Source organism: Saccopteryx bilineata, chromosome 12, assembly GCF_036850765.1.
Source record: "Saccopteryx bilineata isolate mSacBil1 chromosome 12, mSacBil1_pri_phased_curated, whole genome shotgun sequence".
NCBI classification, from domain to species: Eukaryota; Metazoa; Chordata; class Mammalia; order Chiroptera; family Emballonuridae; genus Saccopteryx; species Saccopteryx bilineata.
The window spans coordinates 30,560,570-30,581,648 of record NC_089501.1 but is presented as its reverse complement, the minus strand read 5'-3'; the positions used below and the strand labels follow the sequence as shown (position 1 = coordinate 30,581,648).

At 44.2% G+C, this 21,079-nt stretch overlaps 1 protein-coding gene and 1 non-coding gene across 2 annotated transcripts; one reads left to right on the top strand and one right to left on the bottom strand.

Moving 5' to 3' along the window:
* Window positions 1–640: 640 nt before the first annotated feature.
* ALDH8A1 (aldehyde dehydrogenase 8 family member A1) lies at window positions 641–19,027 on the top strand. Its single transcript, XM_066248343.1, has 7 exons — window positions 641–837; window positions 4,671–4,818; window positions 6,540–6,695; window positions 8,260–8,409; window positions 13,116–13,372; window positions 14,501–14,662; window positions 17,811–19,027. The coding sequence occupies exons 1-7, from the start codon at window positions 700–702 to the stop codon at window positions 18,261–18,263; spliced, it is 1,464 nt and encodes a 487-aa protein (XP_066104440.1). The 5' UTR covers window positions 641–699; the 3' UTR covers window positions 18,264–19,027.
* TRNAI-GAU (transfer RNA isoleucine (anticodon GAU)) lies at window positions 11,750–11,825 on the bottom strand. Its single transcript has one exon. It is a non-coding gene; the product is annotated as a tRNA-Ile (tRNA).
* Window positions 19,028–21,079: the final 2,052 nt, after the last annotated feature.

Here is a 21,079-nt window from a genome sequence, read left to right as displayed (position 1 = left end):
TTGAGTTGTTCATTTTAATACCAATTTACAGAACTTCTTACGTACATCCTGGCCATGAATGTCTTGTATGTTCTATCTCATACGCATTTCTGGCTTGTGTCCTCATCGCCATCGCACATCCGGGAAATGGGCACCGCTTCCACGCCCTGCTTTCAGGATGGGGAGGAAGTTGAGAGAGAAGGCATCCCAGGTAAAAAAGCCAATGAGCAAAGGAAAACAAGAGTCTGTCTTCAGACACCTTTGCAGGGTGAGGGCCAAGATGCACTCAGCAAAAAGCAGGTGGTTTAGAGACTAAAGGATGAAAATTCATTGTTTACGAACTACGTGTGCAGTCTTGGAGAAATGAAACTCTTTCTGAGGCTGTTTCTTCTGCGAGATTGGGGAGGTAATGGCATTTGTTTTATAGAAGATTGTTGGGTGGAATGAAGGAGTAAATTTATCTGAAGGACTTGCTTCACGGCCTGGTTTTCAATCAATGTCTGAGCAACGTACAGTTTACAGTGTGAAGCCTTGGGAGCATTTTAAAGGACCATGAACACACAAGCTGATATTAGAAGCGCTCTGTCAGGTCACCTCCCCCTTCACTGATTGGCAAATGAAGACTTTGGGGCTGGGAGTGAGGAGGAGCCTAACTCAGGAGCAGTGAAGGGTGGTGGGGATTCCTAACTGAACAACCGTCAAGGGTAAAGGTTTCTTACTATGGCTGGAACAAAGACACTTTTGATGCTGGAAAACTTCATAGGTGGAAAATTTCTACCTTGTAACTCCTATATAGATTCTTATGATCCATCTACAGGGGAGGTGTACTGCCGAGTGCCAAATAGTGGGAAAGAAGAGGTGAGTATATTCACTTAGAGAAGACCAAAATGGTCTTAATATGTTGGTGAATTATGTCTACCTTAGTTTTCTAGTAGCAAAGGGGAGTTGGGGAAAGATGTAGACTTATCAAACGGTAGCAGAAGGCAGATTTTTGCTCTTGGCAAGTGTGCTTTGAAACTGGACATGCATGGTACATAGAACAAATTTCAGATTGTTAATCTAGGCAACCGAAGACACAGGCACAGTTCTCAGGCATTCCCTGATAGGAGGCTAGTGAAGTATTATTCGTAAGACTTATCAGTCTGGAGTGCACTCGCTTCTCTACCAAGCGGCGCCTAAACTTACCTTCAGATCCACGGATTTCTAAGAAACATGTTACTTTACTAACACACAAAACTTTAAAACCTAGCCATTTATTTTAGATGATCTTTTATTAACTCCTCACTTTAGAATTATCTAGTAAAATACAACTGATCGTTTCAATGCTGAAATTTAAAATCAAATTTCCATATTTTTTAGAGTTAAAGCACCATTTTTCTTATTCAAGTGCCAAATGTCACACATTGAAATTTTTTTAGTGATAGAGGATTAATTTTTTGAAGAATTTGGTAACATATTTGAAATATGTTTTATCAGTTATCGGTCACTGCACTGAGAATGTAAATAGACCTGGGGATGAAAGAGGCTGAGGCCTGTGTACTCATCTAATGCCTAGTGGATTTTACTTTATTTTTTAAGGTAAAAAGAATTGAATTATTTAAAAGAGAACTGTAGCCTTAATATATAAGTATTATACTCACATTTTTGGAAGAATTAGCTATTATTTTTCTATTGTTAATTTAAAAATTATTTCCCATTGATTTGAGAGAGAGAGAGAGAGAGAGAGAGAGAGAGGGAGGGAGGGAGGAAAGGAGGGAAGGAAGGGAGAGAAAGAGAGAAGCAGCACTTTGTTCCACTTATTTGTTCCATTTAGTTGTGCATTGTCAATACTACTTTAAATCTTTCTTGCATTAAAAAGAACCTTGCCTTCTGGATCAAAGTTTGCAAATATTGGACTAATGTTGGTTAAACTGTACCCACTTGTTTGTTTACTTAAAATGACATGAGATAGATGCTTGAAATCTACCTTTGTGTTTCCAAACCTCCTTATCTCAGAGTATTTTCTCAAGTGAAGTTAAAAATGAAAAATATGACAAAATTGGTTAAAATATCTTTTTGCAGCTAATGGCTCTCATGCATTTTTGAGTTATGGTTACACCTGCTAGTAGAGGATTAAATATTTTGGATTTTCTAGCAATCTAACTTGAAAATTTTCTATTTGATCCCATCAATCCTATTTTTTTTCTGGCTTGAAAAATATGATCACCATACAATCTACATGCCCTGTTTCCCCAAAAGTCACTCACAGTAAGTGCTGCTCACAGGATTTTCATTTATTCAGTTTTTGCTGTAAACTTTGCAGCCACTAAGTTCCTTAATATAAATTGTCCCAAATATGAGTCACAACCTACAAACTAGACTCTCATTATCATTATCCTTATTTTACAGAGGACAGCATGCTAACATTCTCATCCCTGACGCTTAGGCTTAGAACAGTGGTCTCTCTTTCTCTCTCTCGCACACACACATGCACACATTTGTGGTAGCATTTGCACTATCAGAAAAGCACAGACTGGAGTCAGACCACCTGGCTTAAAAGACCAGCTGCTCTACTTAGTAGCAATGGTCTTGACCTAGAGCTGAACCTCCTTGTGCCTCAGTTTCCTTATCTATAAAATGGGGATAATCGTATCTACTTCACAGTGTTGCTCTGAGGATTGAACAGACTGACTTATGTAAAACCCTTACTGTCTGGCATATAATAAAAACTTTCTAAGTATTATATTTTTCTAATATTGTATAGATTAGGTTAATAATATATTCTATATTAAATGGAGACAAGGCATGTGACATAAAACAACTTAGAAAATGATTGGAACTGATTTTTCTGATTATCAGGAAGGTTAGAATTTACATTGACAACTGTAGTAATGAGCCCTGCTCTCGTCGGTCCACAAAGCTGCATCTCGGGGTGGAGATCACTAAGAGTCACATGTTTTCCTTCATCCTGTCTACAGGGCCATATCAGAGATTCCATTTTTGAGGTGAAATCTCACCTTTCCAGAAATTTCTAATTATGATGAGGATCGTTTTATACCTTACTTCAGCTCACCTGAAAGTGACTTTGTTCACAAATGAAACAGGAGAGAAAAATCAATCAGACGGGGTGGCTGAATTGTCAGATCCTGTTTGTGTTACAAGAAATGAGCTGTGGCTGCCTGGAGCCTGCCGAAAAGGATTCTGGGGCTGAGCCTGTGCTCGTCCATGTTTGTCGTGCATGTGAGAGAGGAGAGGGAGAAGTAGAGCCTATGGGTTTGCTCTCTCTAGAAAAGGCACTGCTTGCTTTAGACCAGGAGTCCCCAAACTACGGCCCGGCCCATGGGCCTCATGTGGCCCCGAGGCCATTTATCCGGCCCCTCTGCACTTCTGGAAGGGGCACCTCTTTCATTGGTGGTCAGTGAGAGGAGCACATTGACCATCTCATTAGCAAAAAGCAGGCCCATAGTTCCCATTGAAATACTGGTCAGTTTGTTGATTTAAATTTACTTGTTCTAATCTGACTTTGGGTGATGGGTATGCAACATAATTGAAAGACAAGATAACCTGGACTTGTTGATCTTTGAATATATGTAACCTGATTTATTGATGTCGCCCCATTAAAAAAATAAAATTATAATTAAAAAAATAAATAAATTTACTTGTTCTTTATTTTAAATATTGTATTTGTTTCCATTTTGTATTTTTACTTTAAAATAAGATATGTGCAGTGCGCATAGGGATTTGTTCATAGTTTTGTTTTGTTTTTTATAGTCTGGCCCTCCAACAGTCTGAGGGACAGTGAACTGGCCCCCTGTGTAAAAAGTTTGGGGACCCCTGCTTTTAGACTTTGCCTAAGAGAGGAGAGAGCCAGTGGTGACCTGAATATTCTGCCTACAGGAACTGTCCTTGTACAATCCCTGCCCATCTATTATTTCTTCTTGGATTTAGCTCTAAAACGAGACCCCCAAGCTATCTGCTCAACTACAAATACTCCTCTCTCCATCAGGGGCCTCTTCCACTGGGCAGAGGGAGGCAGAGAGCCAGGAGCTGGGACCGAGGTTATGACAGAGCAGGCCAGTCTGTGGGGTTTGAATTCTGATTCTGCCAATTACTGGCTGTGTGACCTCTGGCAAGTTGCTTAAGCTCTCTGTGCTTCGGTTTATTTTTGTTCTTGTTTTTTAATCTGAAAATGGTCAAAGCAATATTCATGTTACAGGATTTTAAGAGGGGCTAAGTGAAATACTTTGTGTAGAGCACTTAGCATATTAAAATTAGTCAGTAAATGACCAATATGATTGGTCATTCCAAGTGGGTTGACAGTAATTTCAAACAAAATTTTAGACTTTATCAGGTAAGTTAGAGCTGGAGTTGAAGAGTTTAGAGATTCTATACTTCTCAACGAAGTTTTCTCTCTCTTATGAAATTTTTAGAAAGTTTGTATTATAAAATGATTGAAAGTGTAACTCTGTTGAAATTCAAACACCTTCTTTCTAATGACTGGATTGTCCGTTCTGGGTACGTTTTCCTTGGTTATTGTCGTGCCCCTGCTTGGCTGGTCATGTAAACTCCGTTTTGTGGTTAAGCCGGCAGTGGGAAGTGCTGAATATTTGAAATTAGGCAGAAAAACGTTTTGGCGTGTACAGATTGCGGATTCCTGCACCCCCTCGGGAGCCACAGTCTGAAGGTGACCCTCTCCCGCTCGCTCCTCCAAGGTCGAGGCTGCGGTGGAGGCCGCCAGAGCCGCCTTCCCCAGCTGGTCGGCCCGCAGCCCGGAGGAGCGCGCGCGGGTGCTGCAGCGGCTGGCGGACTTGCTGGAACAGTCCCTGGAGGAGCTGGCCCAGGCCGAGTCTAAAGACCAAGGTGAGCGCCGGGCGCACCCGCCTGCGGAGCCGGCTCGGTGTAGCGGAGCGGGGCAGGCGGGTGGGGAGGTGGAGGTTTGGCGAGGGTTCGGCGAGGAGGTTGAGAGCCGCTGCCTCTTACTAAATGCTGTATGGGGAGTCCAATCCATTCCTCAGGTGCTGGAGATTCATCCCCTTCCCTCCAGGACGTCAGAGGATCTCTGGCCTCTTACCCGGAATGGATGGCACCAGGCACTTTCCTGTTTCCCTTCCTGGGACCGTGGGGCGGGCCGCACACGTGCTTCTCAGGGCAGAGGTGCAGATGGAAAGCAAGGGTGCCAAACGCAAGCCTCCCAAGGCTGAGGCTTGCCTCATTTTGGTGACCAAAGCGAGTCACCATAGAACCCCTTCCTCTGTCCATTCCTGCTGAAAAGTACGATACTCCTCATCTTTTTTTCTTTTAGCCATCTTCTTCATCAAAAGGCTTTCTGCAGTTAGCTAGCTGACTACTTGACTAAAAGGAGGGAAGTTTACTTCCTGACCTCACAACGACCTGTGTACATTACGCATTATCCAATAAAAATTTGGTGTTGTCCCGGAGGACAGCTGTGATTGGCTCCAGCCACCGACAACCATGAACATGAGTGGTAGGAAATGAATGGATCGTAATACATGAGAATGTTTTATATTCTTAACATTATTTTTTTTATTAAAGATTTGTCAGTGAGCCAGATGCAGCCACCAAAAGAGCCACATCTGGCTCGCAAGCCATAGGTTCCCGACCCCTGCTCTATGCACTGAGCAACCGGCCAGGGCCTAAGGTGGAGATTTTTTCAAAGCAAAGATCATTTGAAGGACAGTTGCATGGTCAAATTACTTAAAAAGATATCTGAGTATTACTATTCTACTTCTAACACAATTTTCTAATTTTTCAACTCCTTCCCAGAAGTCAGGGTAATGGAGTAGATGTCTGTAAATGTTTGTAATAATATCTGTTAGGAAAAACCAAGATTGTTTAAAATGATGTGTGTGCGGTAAACTAGCAAAGAGTTAGGAAGCAGTGTGACTCCCAGCCCTTAGGAAGACAGTGTTCTCTGCTGGAGCTAGAACATTGCAGAGTGTCCCCGCCTCACTAAAGGTAACTAAGAGATAACCCAGGGACGCTTAGATTTCTTTTTGTTCCATCCAGGAGCCAGGATATGTGTGGGACACGTGATGGATGATCAAATGCCACCTAGAATCCTGTGCCAGGGGTTCCCATCCGTTGTTCTGCCATGTGTCCATCTTAATGACTCCACTATGTGTTGTGGGGACATTTAATATACATCACATGTTCATCAAAGTGGTTTTTTCAGGACTTGAAAATACAGCTGTCTTTACACCCACGATTCCATTACCCCCACCACTTTGTAGCATGGACAAAGCCTGCGATTTTGAAATTGAAGAGCTGGTGTGGGTGAAGTGGTAGCATCTGGCGAATTCATGATGATAGCTATGAATTGTTTAGTCCACAAAGCAAAGATCATCTGACAACTGTAACCCTCCCCTCACCCCATCTTCTAACCTCTTAGCTAATTATTTCATGGTTTTATCAAACGAGGATCAACACTTTGTATAGTCAATGAGTGTCTGTCCCAGGCTGGAGGAATGAGGTGACCTCAGTGTGAGCTGGGGCGGGTGTGCGGTACCGTCTCCATACGGTGAAGAACACTGACGGTGCTTTGTGTTGTTGACTTCCTACAGGGAAAACCATAACATTAGCAAGAACCATGGACATTCCCCGGTCTGTATACAACTTCCGGTTCTTCGCCTCCTCCATCCAGCACCACACCTCAGAGTGCACCCAGATGGACCACATGGGCTGTCTGCACTATACCGTGCGGACCCCCGTGGGGATCGGTAGGTGCTATTCAGTGAGAGCTCGGAGCACGATGGCACGTGGAGGTGCTCAGTCAGTTCTGTAGGTTGACCTAAAGGGACAGACTAAGGAAAAGGAAGGGGCTGATGTCTTCTACTTTGACTGAAGTACATAGAATTGGCCTTAAAAATCGATTTTGTGTTTTTTGTGTTTGCGTGAAATTCCCAACTTATTCCTGGAAGGTCATTCTTGGAAACTTACAGGGGAAAGAATAAAGCTGAGAGTGAATTCACAAACCAAGATTCCCTCACCCCTTGTAATAATAACTTAAAAAGTCTATTTCCATAGACTTGAGGTCAAGAGCATGGTTTCTGGATGTGTGTGGGCCAAGTTACATAACCTTTATGTGCTTCAGTATTCTTATCTGAAAAACTGGGAGAATAATTTTATTTTGTATTTATAAATTAATTAAATAAATTAATAAGCATAGGACACTCAAAACAATGCCAGGTACCTGATAAATAAGACTTGACTAAATTATCTACTTTCCTCATTTATTTCTTTGCTTCCTCCCTTTGAAGACACAGAAATATATGCAATGACACAAAATATCCACCAGGTGTCACTGTTTCCTCTGAGAAAAAATCCAACTAGCTTCATATTTTACTATTTATATTTTATGGCAGGATAAGAGAATGTAAGTTAAAAGGAAAGAAAACGGGACATTTTACCACTTTGGTTATTTAAACCCTTTGGAAATGGTATTTTCAAGGCATTACGAAAGGCTCAAACATCCTCCTAACATTATATGGCAAAAAATATCATTATAATCTCAAGAAAAGATTTTTCAATGGGAAATATAATAGTATAAAATATGTTTACTTTTATAGCACAGATATAAAGGCGGATTATAAAGTTAGGTGAATCCATTTATGTAGTGATAAGGTAGATTTTATTTTTGCATGTTTTGTGGTTGGGGAGACTGGTAGTTTCATACTATTATAGAGACACGTTCTAGTGGTTGGTTCTGTAATTTATCCAGAAAGCCTATCTGCTCAGGACACAGGCAAGATTCTAAAGAGGATTTTTGTATGGAAAAATGGTCTGGCCAGCTAAAATGGCTTTCACGTTCTCAGAGTCAATTTTTTCATATTTTACAAATAGTTCTAAAAGGCTTGAGATTTTATGTCTCAATCATCTCAGTTAGAAACAGAGATGAAGAAACTTTGAAGAAATAGTAGCTGGACAGTTTAATGAGGAGAGAGAGGTTTTAAACACATGTAAAGGTCAACCCATAAATCTCAAAACTGATCACATTACAGAACTGTTTCGTGACAGGTGACAGCCTTTTAGCCCTAAAACTTGTACTACTGTTGCTCATAAATCTAATTGTAAGTCATCAAGAAGAGAGTGAACTGTTTCCATTTATACTTCTAAGAGGCACAGTTGTTGTGATACATTTTGCAGTGATTTCTCTGGGGCTGGCTACAAATAAGCAAGGTTTGGGGTTTTAGGAACGTAAACTTCCTGCAGCATCAGTAAACCAGTGGGGCCAGTCGGCCTCGAGGGGCCTGTCAGTTCTGGCAATGCTCTGCTCCCTGGCAGCTGGTCTGATCAGTCCCTGGAATTTGCCGCTCTACCTGCTGACCTGGAAGATCGCTCCAGCAATTGCTGCTGGCAATACTGTGATAGCCAAGCCCAGCGAGATGACGTCAGTGACCGCGTGGATGATGTGCAGGCTCCTGGAGAAAGCAGGTAATTCAGTGTTAGAGTCTGAGGGCGGATTGGCATTGGGGCTGTATGCTTTGTAGGCTTCAGGCCCCCTTAGGGTCACTGACATTTGAGAAGCTATTCTGGATAGAAATCTGCTCAGCATAAAAACAGATTTCATTGACATCTTTGGTTTTTATCTCCGTTTCTGTCCTGAGCAATCCCTTTTGTCCATGGGGTTTGCTCGCAGGGTGTCCTCTGTTCTTCCCCAGAATGGGCTACTGCAGGACAGATTCTCTCTGCAGGGCTGGGCTGGCAGCAGTGGGCACACAACTGGAATATAACGACAGGCTTACAGAGCCACAAACAGACACCAGCCTGCTCCCTAAGGTGTCTTATGCAGTTTAAATCTCATGTTGGGACCACAAGTCAATCTTGATGAAAATAACAATATTAGCCCTGGCCAGATGGCTGGGGTGCTTAGAGCAGCATCTGGAAGCAGAGAGGTTGCAGTTTGATTGCCATTCAGGGCACACACAGGGACAGATCAAGGTTCCTGTCTCTCTTTCTCTCTCCCTTCCTCTCTTTCTAAAATCACTAAACAGAGAGACTGTTACTAGTTACTTCTTGGTTTTTATAGCTAGAGAATACCTGACAGCCCATTTTCAAGAGATCTGAAATTACCCCTCGGTTCACCCTAAATGTGGTGTCACTGTGGAGGCGCTGATCTGATACAGTTGCATGTGCCCTTTCTGCTACGATTGTAGTGGTCACATGCAGGCTGTGTTCCTGGTCTGGCTCTGGGTGTCAGCCGGACACTGCCCAGGGCTGGAAGGTAACAGGCAGGAGGCCCTGACTTGTACCCCCTGGGCAAGCGCCTTGCTCATGCTTCCGCAACCTGGGTAGGAGTGACGGGTGGGTGGCGGGAAGAGGCTGTGCTCTGGCTCCTCTGGTCTCTGCTGTATGTCCCTCCTTTCAGCCCACAGAGGAGGCAGGCTGGGCTCACCTGTGCCCACTGAGTGGGCGCTTGAAAGCAGCTCATTTCTCTCTCATTCTCTCTCTCTCTCTCTCTCTCTCTCATTCTCTCTCTCTCTCTCTCTCTCTCTCTCTCTCAAAGCAAAAACAATGTACACATGGGCTTCTAGGCAGCTGACCAGTTCTTGAAGATTCCGATGGCAGGTTAGACCAGGCCTGTTTGGGAAGGAGCACTGTTGTCCCCCTGGCTCAGCGCCCAGTGCCCTTGTGTCCTGCGGAGGAATGAGGCCTCCCAGCCCGAGTCTTCGGGATTCCGTCTGTGGATGCCCTATGCCTCTGGAGGGTGTGTGATGTGAACGTGTCTACCTCTCTCTCGTGCCAGAATGTGTCGTCCCTCCCTTACACAGGGCATCACGGTCTGAGCCCATTCTTTACGAAATTGAGTCTGCAGTGTCTGCAGAGATCCAAGACATTTCTCCCCTGTCTTTTGACTGCAGAGTCCCTTGCATGAGACAGGAGTCGAGCTGACTTCTGCTTTGTCCCTATCAGGGACGGTGCAGCCGGGCTGTGTCCCAGGCACAGCCTTCCCTACAATCAACTACATCTTTGTATACGATCATTTCTCTTTCCTAACCACTCTCTCTGGTCCAGTACCCCAGCACCGGCCTGCACGAGGACTGTATGTATCCATCTGTTTGCATGGCATTGCTCTTATTTCTTACGAACGACTAAGCTTATGATACCAGGGCGCTCCCTCCCTCCCACCCTCAGGCTTTGGTAAACCTTCCTCCTCTGACAAACGCTGAGAGCAGGACGCTCAGTGTGCACCTGTCTAAGCCCTCAGTTTCTCCACTGGCGTTGGAGGAGACATGAGTCACATCTACGTAATCCTGCTCTAGAGCACTGTGAGAGACACTTTTAGCAGAGTAGGGAGAAGAAAGTGATAGTCACCCCCAGTGCATTGGGGATGTTCACAGAAGCGGCTCCTGCCATCCCAGGTGTTCAAACAGTCTTGATGGATAAACTTCCTTTGAAATAAAATCATTTAAAAAAGTACACAGTGAATAATACCTCTTTGGGAGTCCTAGAATATTCATTTTTTCCCCCTTCGGGGCACCAAGTGTTTGCCCTCATTTCTGGAGTGTCCACGGATGGGGTTTCCTGGGTCCTTCCTATTGGCTTTTGTCTTGATCTATTAAAGCTTAAGCTTCTTCTTTTGTCGCCCTGCCACCTCCGAGCACTGGAGGGGCTTTGTTCCCGTCCTGTCTGTTGGCACCTACCCTGAGTTTTACCAAATTGTCATTTGCCGATTAAACAGCCTTCCTTCTCTTCAGGGTAGAGTTCAGATGTCTCTAAAAAATATTTCATTAATGTCTTGATCAAATGGCAAAATGGTACTCAGAAGTAATGGCCAATGGGTAGTTTTAATATAGTAATATTGGAGCTCAAGAAAACATAATCAAAATGTTAACGCCATTGGGCAGAAGGGGATCAGCAGGCTGAAACAGCTTGTGATCTGGGGGCGATCAATGTGCGCTGTTTCTGTTTCCTCTCACCCTTGGACAGCATGCTATATATGCATTACAAGTGATCCGATCCATTTTTTGCCTTCAGAATTTATAAATCCCAAGTGTCCACCTTCCTGTGCCCTCCCCCATCCAGAAGGCCGACAGATATCCACATGCCCGATATTTGATGGAGATGCAGGGCCCCGACTTGCCAATGGTGGGAAGCTCGTTCCTCTTTTCCACTCATCAGCCACAGTGGGGACCTCTCCCCCAGGCATCTTCTTTGCCCCAACCCAGGGCCCAGCTGCTCTCATACGGTGCCTGGCTCCAGGTCCGGCCTCCTGTGGACCTGACATGGGGTCCAGAAACAGCCTAAGCTGGATTACAACAAGAGTGCAGTTGAGTGTAAGGGGGCATCCCTGGAAGTGAGGCCGTGCCAGACACCATCAGGGTTCACTGACTCCTCCCATCTGTCTCCTCGGGGCTCCCTGCACGGAGTCTCCATTGTCCCCTCAAGGTGATCGGGCTAAGGCTGTGGCTCTCTGGAAGGTGTATTGGATGATAATGGGTCATCAATGTAAAATTATTATTTATACTTTTTTTTTTTGTATTTTTCTGAAGTTGGAAACGGGGAGGCAGTCAGACAGATTCCCAGATTCCCACATGTGCCCGACCAGGATCCACCCGGCATGCCCACCAGGGGGCGATGCTCTGTCCATCTGGGGCTTTGCTCTGTTGCAACCAGAGCCATCCTAGTGCCTGAGGCAGAGGCCATGGAGCCATCCCCAGAGCCCAGGGCAACTTTGCTCCAATGGAGCCTTGGCTGCGGGAGGGGAAGAGAGAGACAGAGAGTAAGGAGAGGGGGAGGGGTGGAGAAGAAGCAGATGGGCGCTTCTCCTGTGTGCCCTGGCCAGGAATCGAACCCAGGACTCCTGCACATCAGGCCGACGCTCTACCACTGAGCCAACCGGCCAGGGCTATTATTTATACTTTTAAAAAGCTTATTCTTTGTGTGTTTAAGTGTGTGTGTGTGTGTGTGTGTGTGTGTGACAGAGAAACACACAGAGAGAAGAGAGACAGACAGGAAGGGAGAGGGATGAGAAGCATCATTCTTCATTGTGGCTCCTTAGTTGTTCACGGATTGCTTCCTCATAAAAAGCTCATGCTTGAAGAAGAATGTTTTAATGCCAGACAGTCTGTTTCTGTTGAGAGAATGTCTGATCCGGAACAAGGGTAAAATGACTAGCAGCAGGGAAGTCGCTCAGAACCCTCGCACAGTACACGGAAAGCCTCTGACCCTGCTGACTGCAGGCCTGAGGAAACCGCAGGAAGACACCCAGCGACCTCCCGGCAAACCTTGAGTGGCTGCAGGACACAGTGCAGTTGCACACAGGTTTTCTTTCTGGATACTAAAGTTTTCCGCAGTCAGGAACCACTTCTGATGTGGATAAGGCACACCAAGCACCCGTTCATCCCTTTATTGTAACAATTGTTTCTTAACCTTTGGCGTCCAGTGTTGCCTCTTACCGGTTGCTATTTTAGCCTCACTGTGCCTCAGTTTTCTCATGGATAAAGTGAGGATATGAATACTCCCTCCCCAGTCAAGTTGTTAGGAAGTCTAAAGGGGTGAATCATGCACAGCAATGACTGACCCACAGTAAACACCCCCTAAGTGTGACTTAGCATTTCCTGGTGTTAATTCTATCTGGCACACTGTGTACCGGGGATACATGCGATGGCGAACAACACAGACACGATTTCCGCCCTCAGCCAGTGTGCCTTCTAGTGCTGGTTAGGTAATACACAGGTAAATCCAAAAATCACATAGAGAAGTGAGAGCAGACCTAGGACAGTTGGGTCTCGTGATAGAAAACAATGGGCCATCTATTTCTGGGTGTTCTTGGTAGTTTAAGTCAGTCCTAGTGTGCAACGGTGCATTAATATCGTGGGATACAGAACCTTCAACTCAGAACTGACCTTCCTGCGGGGAGCCCTCCTTCACTGCCTCAGGCCAAGAGAGTCTATTTCTCCTCTGGATTTTGCAACATGTACACACCCCCTAGGACCTAGGCAGTTTTATGGAATGAATTATGTAGAATGTTGTACCTCGCATTTTTCAGGCAAAGCACCGCAAAGAATTCCACCTAGGGCATATGCCATGAGCTAGATCGCTCCTGACCCCTGGGCCTTGCAAGCAGGATGCCGTGTAACCTAAAGTCCTCAGTATACTACTGAAAATGACTGTAACCGACACTGTTTCCCCTCCAGGTGTCCCGCCAGGTGTGGTAAACATTGTGTTCGGAACGGGGCCCAGGGCAGGCGAGGCCCTGGTGTCCCACCCGGAGGTGGCCCTCATTTCCTTCACGGGGAGCCAGCCCACCGCTGAGCGGATCACGCAGCTCAGTGCTCCCCACTGCAAGAAGCTCTCCCTGGAGCTGGGGGGCAAGAACCCTGCCATCATCTTTGAGGATGCCAACCTGGACGAGTGCATTTCAACCACCGTCAGGTCCAGCTTTGCCAACCAGGTTCGTCGTCTGGGGGTTCTGTGTGTTTGTTTTGAACCCTGGTGCCCTGCCAGGTAGGATCTGATTCATCCCAGCGCAGAGCGGGAGTGCCAGGGTCAGTCCAGCGCTATTTCAGCGAAAGGAGAGTCGTTACTTTGTGTTATGCCATCAATCCTCTGTCACTCTCAATGTCAGCCCGTGGCCTTGTAGAGTCACAGCTTCTGTTCGGCTAGCTCCTTTTCTTGAGTTACGCAGCTTCCCTCGGGGAGCAGCCGTAGGCAAAACGATTGATGTTTGCTACTCTAAGCTCCTCCATCCTTGAACTTGTAGAGTTTTCCCCACTCTCTTCTTGCTGCCTAGATGTCCTAACTCCAGTAAACCTTATTCTCTGCCCCAAGGCACTCCACATGCATTCGCACACTGACAAATAAACACCAGAGCCGGTCTAGGGCTGGTTTCTTACATTAGAATTACGGATGGGCTTCAGGGCAACTTAGCATCTCCTGAAACTATGTAGCAGATATTGTCCTGGGGCCCATGGTTCTCATCAGAGTCTTCAAGGCCCTGGCACCCCACAGGGTGAAGGACTCGGGACCAGAGAGCCCAGACTTTGGCTTAGTGATGAGGGCCCTGCACCTGCTTCTGCGCGGCAGGCTAGCTTCAGCACCAGGGACAGTGCTCAGAACAGAGCAGGGGTGCGTAGATACCTAATGATTTCCTCCAAAGGGGGCGCTTTTAAAAAATTTTATCCAACAACAAAGAATTAAGCCATGGTGTTAGGACTTCCAGAGAAGGGAGGATGAGTGGAATGAGAAATAACTTTATTTCACCTCATTTGAATAATTTGTATAACCTCTTGAACCTTCATTTCTTTACCGGTAAATTATGGAAATAGTAATAATAATGCCTTTCAATGGGATATTTTTGTGAGTGTTGAACAAAAAACATTCTTCACAATAATTATTTTCACAATCATTATAATTATAATTATTTCTCTCATAGAAATTCCTAGAGAAAATGGCTTAGAGACATGTATGTATGTATGTATGTATATGTACAGGCAGGTGCTCAGAGTGCAGTGTGATCTATCCATGAAGGGGTGTGTCCTCCAGCCTGGTCATTTTCCTGTGTGCCCTTCATTCTTGGCAGGGTGAAATCTGCCTCTGTACCAGCAGGATCTTCATCCAGAAGGGCATCTATAGTGAATTTCTAAAGAGGTTTGTAGAAGCGACCAGAATGTGGAAAGTAGGTGTTCCCTCCGATCCATCGGCCAGCATGGGAGCGCTGATAAGCAAAGCTCATCTGGAGAAAGTAAGTCAGTCTCCGCCAGGGAGGGTATGAAAGAGTTCTTATTTGGAGAGAAGCTCAGTGCAAGGCATGGCGCACATCCATGCTTTGAAGTCCCGTTAATTACTCCTTATTTTTGGACGATTGTGACCCATGGGAAATTGTCTCTGGATTATAGGGCCTAAAAATGTTGGATACAAGTAAACAAATGTAGCCCAGTTATAAAACAGCAGCTATGTGAAATGAATGTACTTGAGAAGTCAGCCTGGAGATACCATCAGAAGCATGAGAAAGGCAATTTTCAAAGCATAAAGGGCAACATGATGTGGATTAAAGGTGGTAAGAATAGGTAAATGTTCCCGGTGGGACGGGTTCTGCCTCTGGCTTAGAGCAGATGGCATTCCGTAAGTGCCAGAACACACAGTCCAAAGTACGTGGTCTTTAGTTAATGGGGTGGCTACTGGCGGCCTACTTGGGAGAAGCTGTTGATGGGCTTTGGGTGGCTTATGGAATTTAGATCTCTAAGGTCATTTTAATTTATTACCTGAGGTGACTTCTCCCAAAATAAGTCATAGATTTTGGTTCTAGAAGGGTCTTGTCTTCCACTGCAGTAAGTAAAGCCCACCAGGAAAAACGTGCCTCTGTCAGTCAGCCAGTGAAAGGCAGAGCTTTTACTAAGGTTTGCAGAAATCTCTGACACTGCACCAATTTGGCACTTAGGACATTTTAACTTTGACCTTTACAATATTTTGAAGCACAGATGCTCATAGGAGGAAAGGTAATGTATTTGATGGTCTCTTCTGATTTTTTTTCTGTTCTCTCAGTGAAATAGGAAGCAGGTGAGGGGGAGAGAAAGTTGGAGGTTTCCGGAGGGAAGAGAAGGTGTGAAGAAGCCTTGCAAGAGATCAGGAGAGAAAAGGGACATGAAATGACTCTCTACTGTCCGCAGGCAGCTCCAAGAGCCCACTGAGGCTTGTGGCCACTTACTTAAAGTGAGCTAGCCAGCATGGCTGTGTTTTCCTCTGGTCAAGCTACCATCCAATGATACTTTCTCTAGAAAACAAACTCAGTTTAGTATAAGTCACCTTATATATTAAATACTTTGATACATTCACAATTTGAAGCTGACATTTCTCTTTGTATGTGATTATCCCAAGAGCTTCTAAGAGAAAATCACATAATTCCATTTAGACATTATAATGTAGACCCAGAGCTCTGTGTGCTCTGTAGGGATCGTGACAAATGTCCTGCAATTGCCTCTAGGAGGGGCTTCCTTTGTTCACCCAGGATGCCACTGTTGGCATCTTTTAATTAATGTAGGTGGGAATAGGGGGAAAGAGAAGTCCAAACCTATTTTAGTCTCTACCCACAGCCAGCCTAGAGGTTTTTCAGGACAGTTTCATGATCACTGTGCCTCTGGGGAGGGGTGTAGCAGCGAGCAATATGAAGCCCTACCAAATGTTCTATTTTTACAAAGTCTTTCATGCCTGACCAGGCAGTGGTGCAGTGGATAGAGCATCAGACTGGGATACAGAGGACCCAGGTTCAAGACCCCGAGGTCACCAGCTTGAGCATGGGCTATCTGGTTTGAGCAAAAGCTCACCAGCTTGGACCCAAGGTCACTGGCTCGAGCAAGGGGTTACTACTTGGTCTGCTATAGGCTCGCGGTCAAAGCACATATGAGAAAGCAATCAATGAACAACTAAGGTGTCGCAACAAAAAACTGATGATTGATGCTTCTCATCTCTCTCTGTTCCTGTCTGTCTGTCCCTATCTATCCCTCTCTCTGACTCTCTCTCTGTCCCTGTCAAAAAAAGAGAAAAGTCTTTTACATCAGTGGTCCCCAACCTTTTTTGGGCCACAAACCAGTTTAATGTCAGAAAATATTTTCACGGACCGGCCTTTAGGGTGGGAAGGATAAATGTATCACATGACCAAGACAAGCGTCAAGAGTGACTTGGTCACTTTTTTTTTTACTCTGGTCATTTTTAAAAAATAAAACATAGTTCAGACTTAAGTATAAATAAAATGGAAATAATGTAAGTTATTTATTCTTTGCGGACCGGTACCAAATGGCCCATGGATTGGTACTGGTCCACAGCCCGGGGGTTGGGGACCACTGTTTTACATCATGACTTATTAAGGTTTCTACAAACTGAAGCAAACAATAATAAAATAACATTACTTTTTAATTTTTACCTGGCAAACAAATAGCTCTATATTGAATATAGTTCTACAATGAAGTACTATTTAATACTGGGGCAGAATCCTCAGATGATAAGTGGTAAATGGGAATCCAAACGTCATTTCAAAATATCATATATCTTATCTTTGATGTACTGTTTGACTATTGTTCTATACTTTTAATTTGGGGGATTATTTTTCTATTTCTCTTATGGTTATTATACCCCTTGAGGTAGAGTCACGGATATTTGTGCCTTAAACAACATTTCCACATTTACATGTATATATCATTGTTCTAATGAGTCATTTCTACAACCATTATTATTAATAACTGTCATTATCTCTGAGTCACTGGATTAATTTATTACATAATTTATTTCCCATTATAGTTAGCTATACTATATTACCTAAATATATTTCTGAATATAATCAGTAATGAAACTAGAAAGTAGAAGTTATTTGTTCCAGAAGCTCACATATTTGAAGGGCATCCTAGCCTTTAATGAAATCTTATGCACCATTCAATTTGACACTTGCTGCAATGGAGACAGCCCCTCCCAAAATAAGAAAATACTCTTTTGTGTATTTAACTCCTGAATATGCTTGAGTGTGAATTCTAGTATTCCTATTTATTGGTTTTATGAAATGTTTACCCTTTCTGAGGCTCAATTATATCATCAGCAAGCTAAAAGACTTTTGAGAGAATTAAATGAGAATATATGAAAAGCACACATACTGCACTTTGACATTAGATAAATTACTGGCTCCTTTTCCAAGTATGAGGGTTGAATGCCCAAGTGATGGTGAGAGTGTTTCTGCCCCTCAAGCTTAGTGCCTGAGTGATAAGATAATCAACTTTAGATTTCTCAACAATGACCTCATACATTTTCTCTAGATGATTTGAAAATATTGATTTTTTTGTTGTTGTTGTTGCTTTGTGTGAAGGCAAATGGTAAGATGTTGCTAATCATGGTTTTTACTCATGCAGGTCAGAAGTTACATCAAGAAAGCTCGTGCTGAAGGGGCCAAAATTCTGTGTGGTGAGGGAGTGGATGTGTTGAATATTCCCCCCAAGAATCAGGCAGGCTATTTCATGCTTCCCACCATAATAACAGACATTAAGGACGAATCCTGCTGCATGACGGAAGAGATATTTGGTCCAGTGACATGTGTTGTTCCCTTTGATAGCGAAGAAGAAGTGATTAAAAGAGCCAACAGTGTTAAATATGGTCTGGCAGCAACCGTGTGGTCAAGCAATGTGGGACGAGTCCACCGGGTGGCTAAAAAGTTGCAGTCAGGCTTGGTCTGGACCAACTGCTGGCTCATAAGAGAGCTGAACCTTCCTTTTGGGGGGATGAAGAGTTCTGGGATAGGTAGAGAAGGTGCCAAGGACTCTTATGAATTCTTCACTGAAGTCAAAACTATCACTGTCAAACACTGACCTTGACCAGTGGAGAAATTGTTTTGGTAAATGCCTGGCTACAGACTATCAGTGGTCCAATGTGGTGAATGGAAATACTGGCATATATTCCAGCCAGGTCTTGGGTCAACAAAGGTTATCTCTAGCTCATCCTCAGTAGTTAGTATTTTTACCTGCTGGTGAAGAGATGCTGTCTGTTTTCAAGGTGAAGGCAAAATAGAGAATACTTCTGAATAGGAAGACACAAAAAAGGAAGTAAAAAAATTGTCAGGTTCCTCCTGTGTAGTGTCTTTGTAGGATTTTTAAAAATCATTTTGATAGGAATCTTGGAAATTCACAGATAATCAGATTTTTTTCATTTGCACATGGATGGTTAAAAAAAAATCTGCAAAACCAAAGAGAAACAAATCACCATCATTTTCTACCTTTGTGGAGATTGTCAAGATGGTCTCCTTGTCCATCAGTCAGAAGCATGCCTAATTGTTTATTGACTGGACCTCATTATGCAAATAGACCATGAACATCAATGATAAACACAGCATGGAATTTATCAGAGAAGGCGTATCTAGTAACTCTCAATATGTGTGTGTGTGTGTGTGTGTGTGTGTAAGCACAAAGAAAAATAACATAACTATTACTTATTGAGGAAAATTAGAACAAGAAGAATTTGATCCGTTCTTACTGTAGAATCTAGTCAACTCCAATTATCAGTGTGTGTACCTCATGAGCTGTAAAATTTACTAATCCTAAAGAAAGCAATAAATATTAAGCCATTTTAGAAACCAGTATGGCATGTACCTTCTTTTTGAATCATCCTTTATTCTGCCTTATCTCAATCCTCTTAGAAATATGGATGTATACTAAGTAATAGAAGTATTTCTAGTGCTTTTTTCCTAGGTCTCTTGGTGATCAGAAGAGAAACTGAGGCTCAAGATCACACAAAGGTATGGGGCAGTGGCCTGATGACTTCACACTTGCCTTGGATTGGGCTCCAGAAGCAACCAAATACTATGGTTCATGGAACACATCATGTTGGGTCTTCATTCCTTGTCTCCTGCTTTGCCTCTTCCCTCCTCTCTCCTGCTCTGCTCCACTCAGCTAAGCAATCAGGAACACCTCCAGCACTGTCCTTCCCACCCTGTCTGAAATGGTCCATTTGCATGTCTGACTCCCTGTCAGGACAAGAATTATCAATGGCCAAGGCAGATGTTCATCCCTGTGAAGTCTCAATTCACAGCACAGTGCCTGGCACAGGGAAGGGGCTCAAATCAAGTTTTGGGAGTGGAACCAGCTCCTCCTGGAGCTCTGGGTATTTGTTGCCTGGTATACATGGGAGCCAGGTAAGGGGGACAGATTAATCTTTATAATTTTGTATAGGATTTAGGATATGTTGGCTTGTTCGCAAACCCTGAAAAACAAAAGCCCGTATGAAGTCAAGTGATGCTGTTAGATCATACCTGGTTCTTAGCTTCTATTTTTCCCTTCTCCCTTCTGTCCTCACCTCATCTCTTCCCCAGCTGAGGCCTGGTGACTTGATTAATTAAGCCCAAGACCAATTCTGATTATCAGCGGGAAGAATTTCAGCATCTTCATTCTCGTACTTGGTCTGGCCCAAGCTCATCCTTGCTTCTCAGAGCTAAGACATATCTTGATTCCAAATTCTGGCAACTGAACCTCTTCGCTTCCTGTGCCTGGATACTCAGCTCCCACCACACCTGTTTTCTGCCTAGGGGACTTTCCCCCTAGGACTTGGTGCTAGCTCTGCCCTTCCTTGTCACCTCTTGTCTGGGCTCCAGATCCTTCCCTGGGAAGGGGCTCGCTTCCCACTGACAGGTTCTGGAGGTCATTCCCCTGCTGCTTGTCTCTTTGGACTTCTAGCAGCTCCTCCTGGGCTCACAGGGCAGTCTGACGAATGCATATTTGACCAATGCTATTCTCCCTAGGCCATCCCTATCCCAGTTCTTGGTCATTAAAACCACTGGCCATTGTGTCTTAGCACACCACTTGGACTTACTTTATTTTTTCTGGCCCATCCAAGTGAGTGAGTATCATTCTAAGACCTGACCTGTCCCAGGCCATCCCCTAATGTCTCAAACCCCACATCACCTAAAGGTGCCATTTAGGTCTGTGCCTATAGCAGGACACAGTCTCCTGGAGCAGTCCTCCACAGCTGTGGAGCCACCGGGGCCCCTGCCATGCTGTGCTCGGAACTGAAATGACAAAAAATCAGAGGAGATGTACTGGAGATGGGCTCAAAAGTTTCAATTTTATTTGTAAAATGTTATTTCTAAGCTGGATGATAAGCATTTGGGTGTTCACTATACTAGTTCATAAGTAAGAAATACATGATTTTTGTTAAAACAAATAATGGATGATCAATCAAGGATCATCAGTTATTTGGTAAAAGAGAAATACCAAAATGTGTGAAAGAGCAACTAACCATGGGAGAAACAAATAAAAGAAAGGAAGAAGGCTTTATAAACCGACTTAGCCTCAGAGAGATCTGAGAGGAGAGTGTGTGTCCGCAGGAGAAGACACAGCTATGGGAAAGGAGCAAGGGAGGGGCGGGAGAATCCTGGAAACACTGACCACTGCTTCCCACATAAATTTTATTTATTTTACTTTTAATTTTTTTTTTGTATTTTTCTGAAGTGAGAAGCGGGGAAGCAGAGAGACAGACTGGGATCCACCTGGCAGGCCCACTAGAGGGCGATGCTTTGCCCATCTGGGCCATTGCTCTGTTGCAACCAGAGCCATTCTAGTGCCTGAGGCAGAGGCCATGGAGCCATCCTCAGCGCTCGGGCCAACTTTGCTCCAATGGAGCCTTGGCTGCAGGA

What these genes read in the sequence shown, in the direction of transcription:
- ALDH8A1 (XM_066248343.1), top strand. Translation starts at nt 700, where the DNA reads ATGGCTGGAACAAAGACACTTTTGATGCTGGAAAACTTCATAGGTGGA. An exon ending in GCGGACCCCCGTGGGGATCG is followed by an intron (nt 6,696 to 8,259) that starts GTAGGTGCTATT and finishes GCTCCCTGGCAG; the next exon opens with CTGGTCTGATCAGTCCCTGG. An exon ending in GGTCCAGCTTTGCCAACCAG is followed by an intron (nt 13,373 to 14,500) that starts GTTCGTCGTCTG and finishes CATTCTTGGCAG; the next exon opens with GGTGAAATCTGCCTCTGTAC.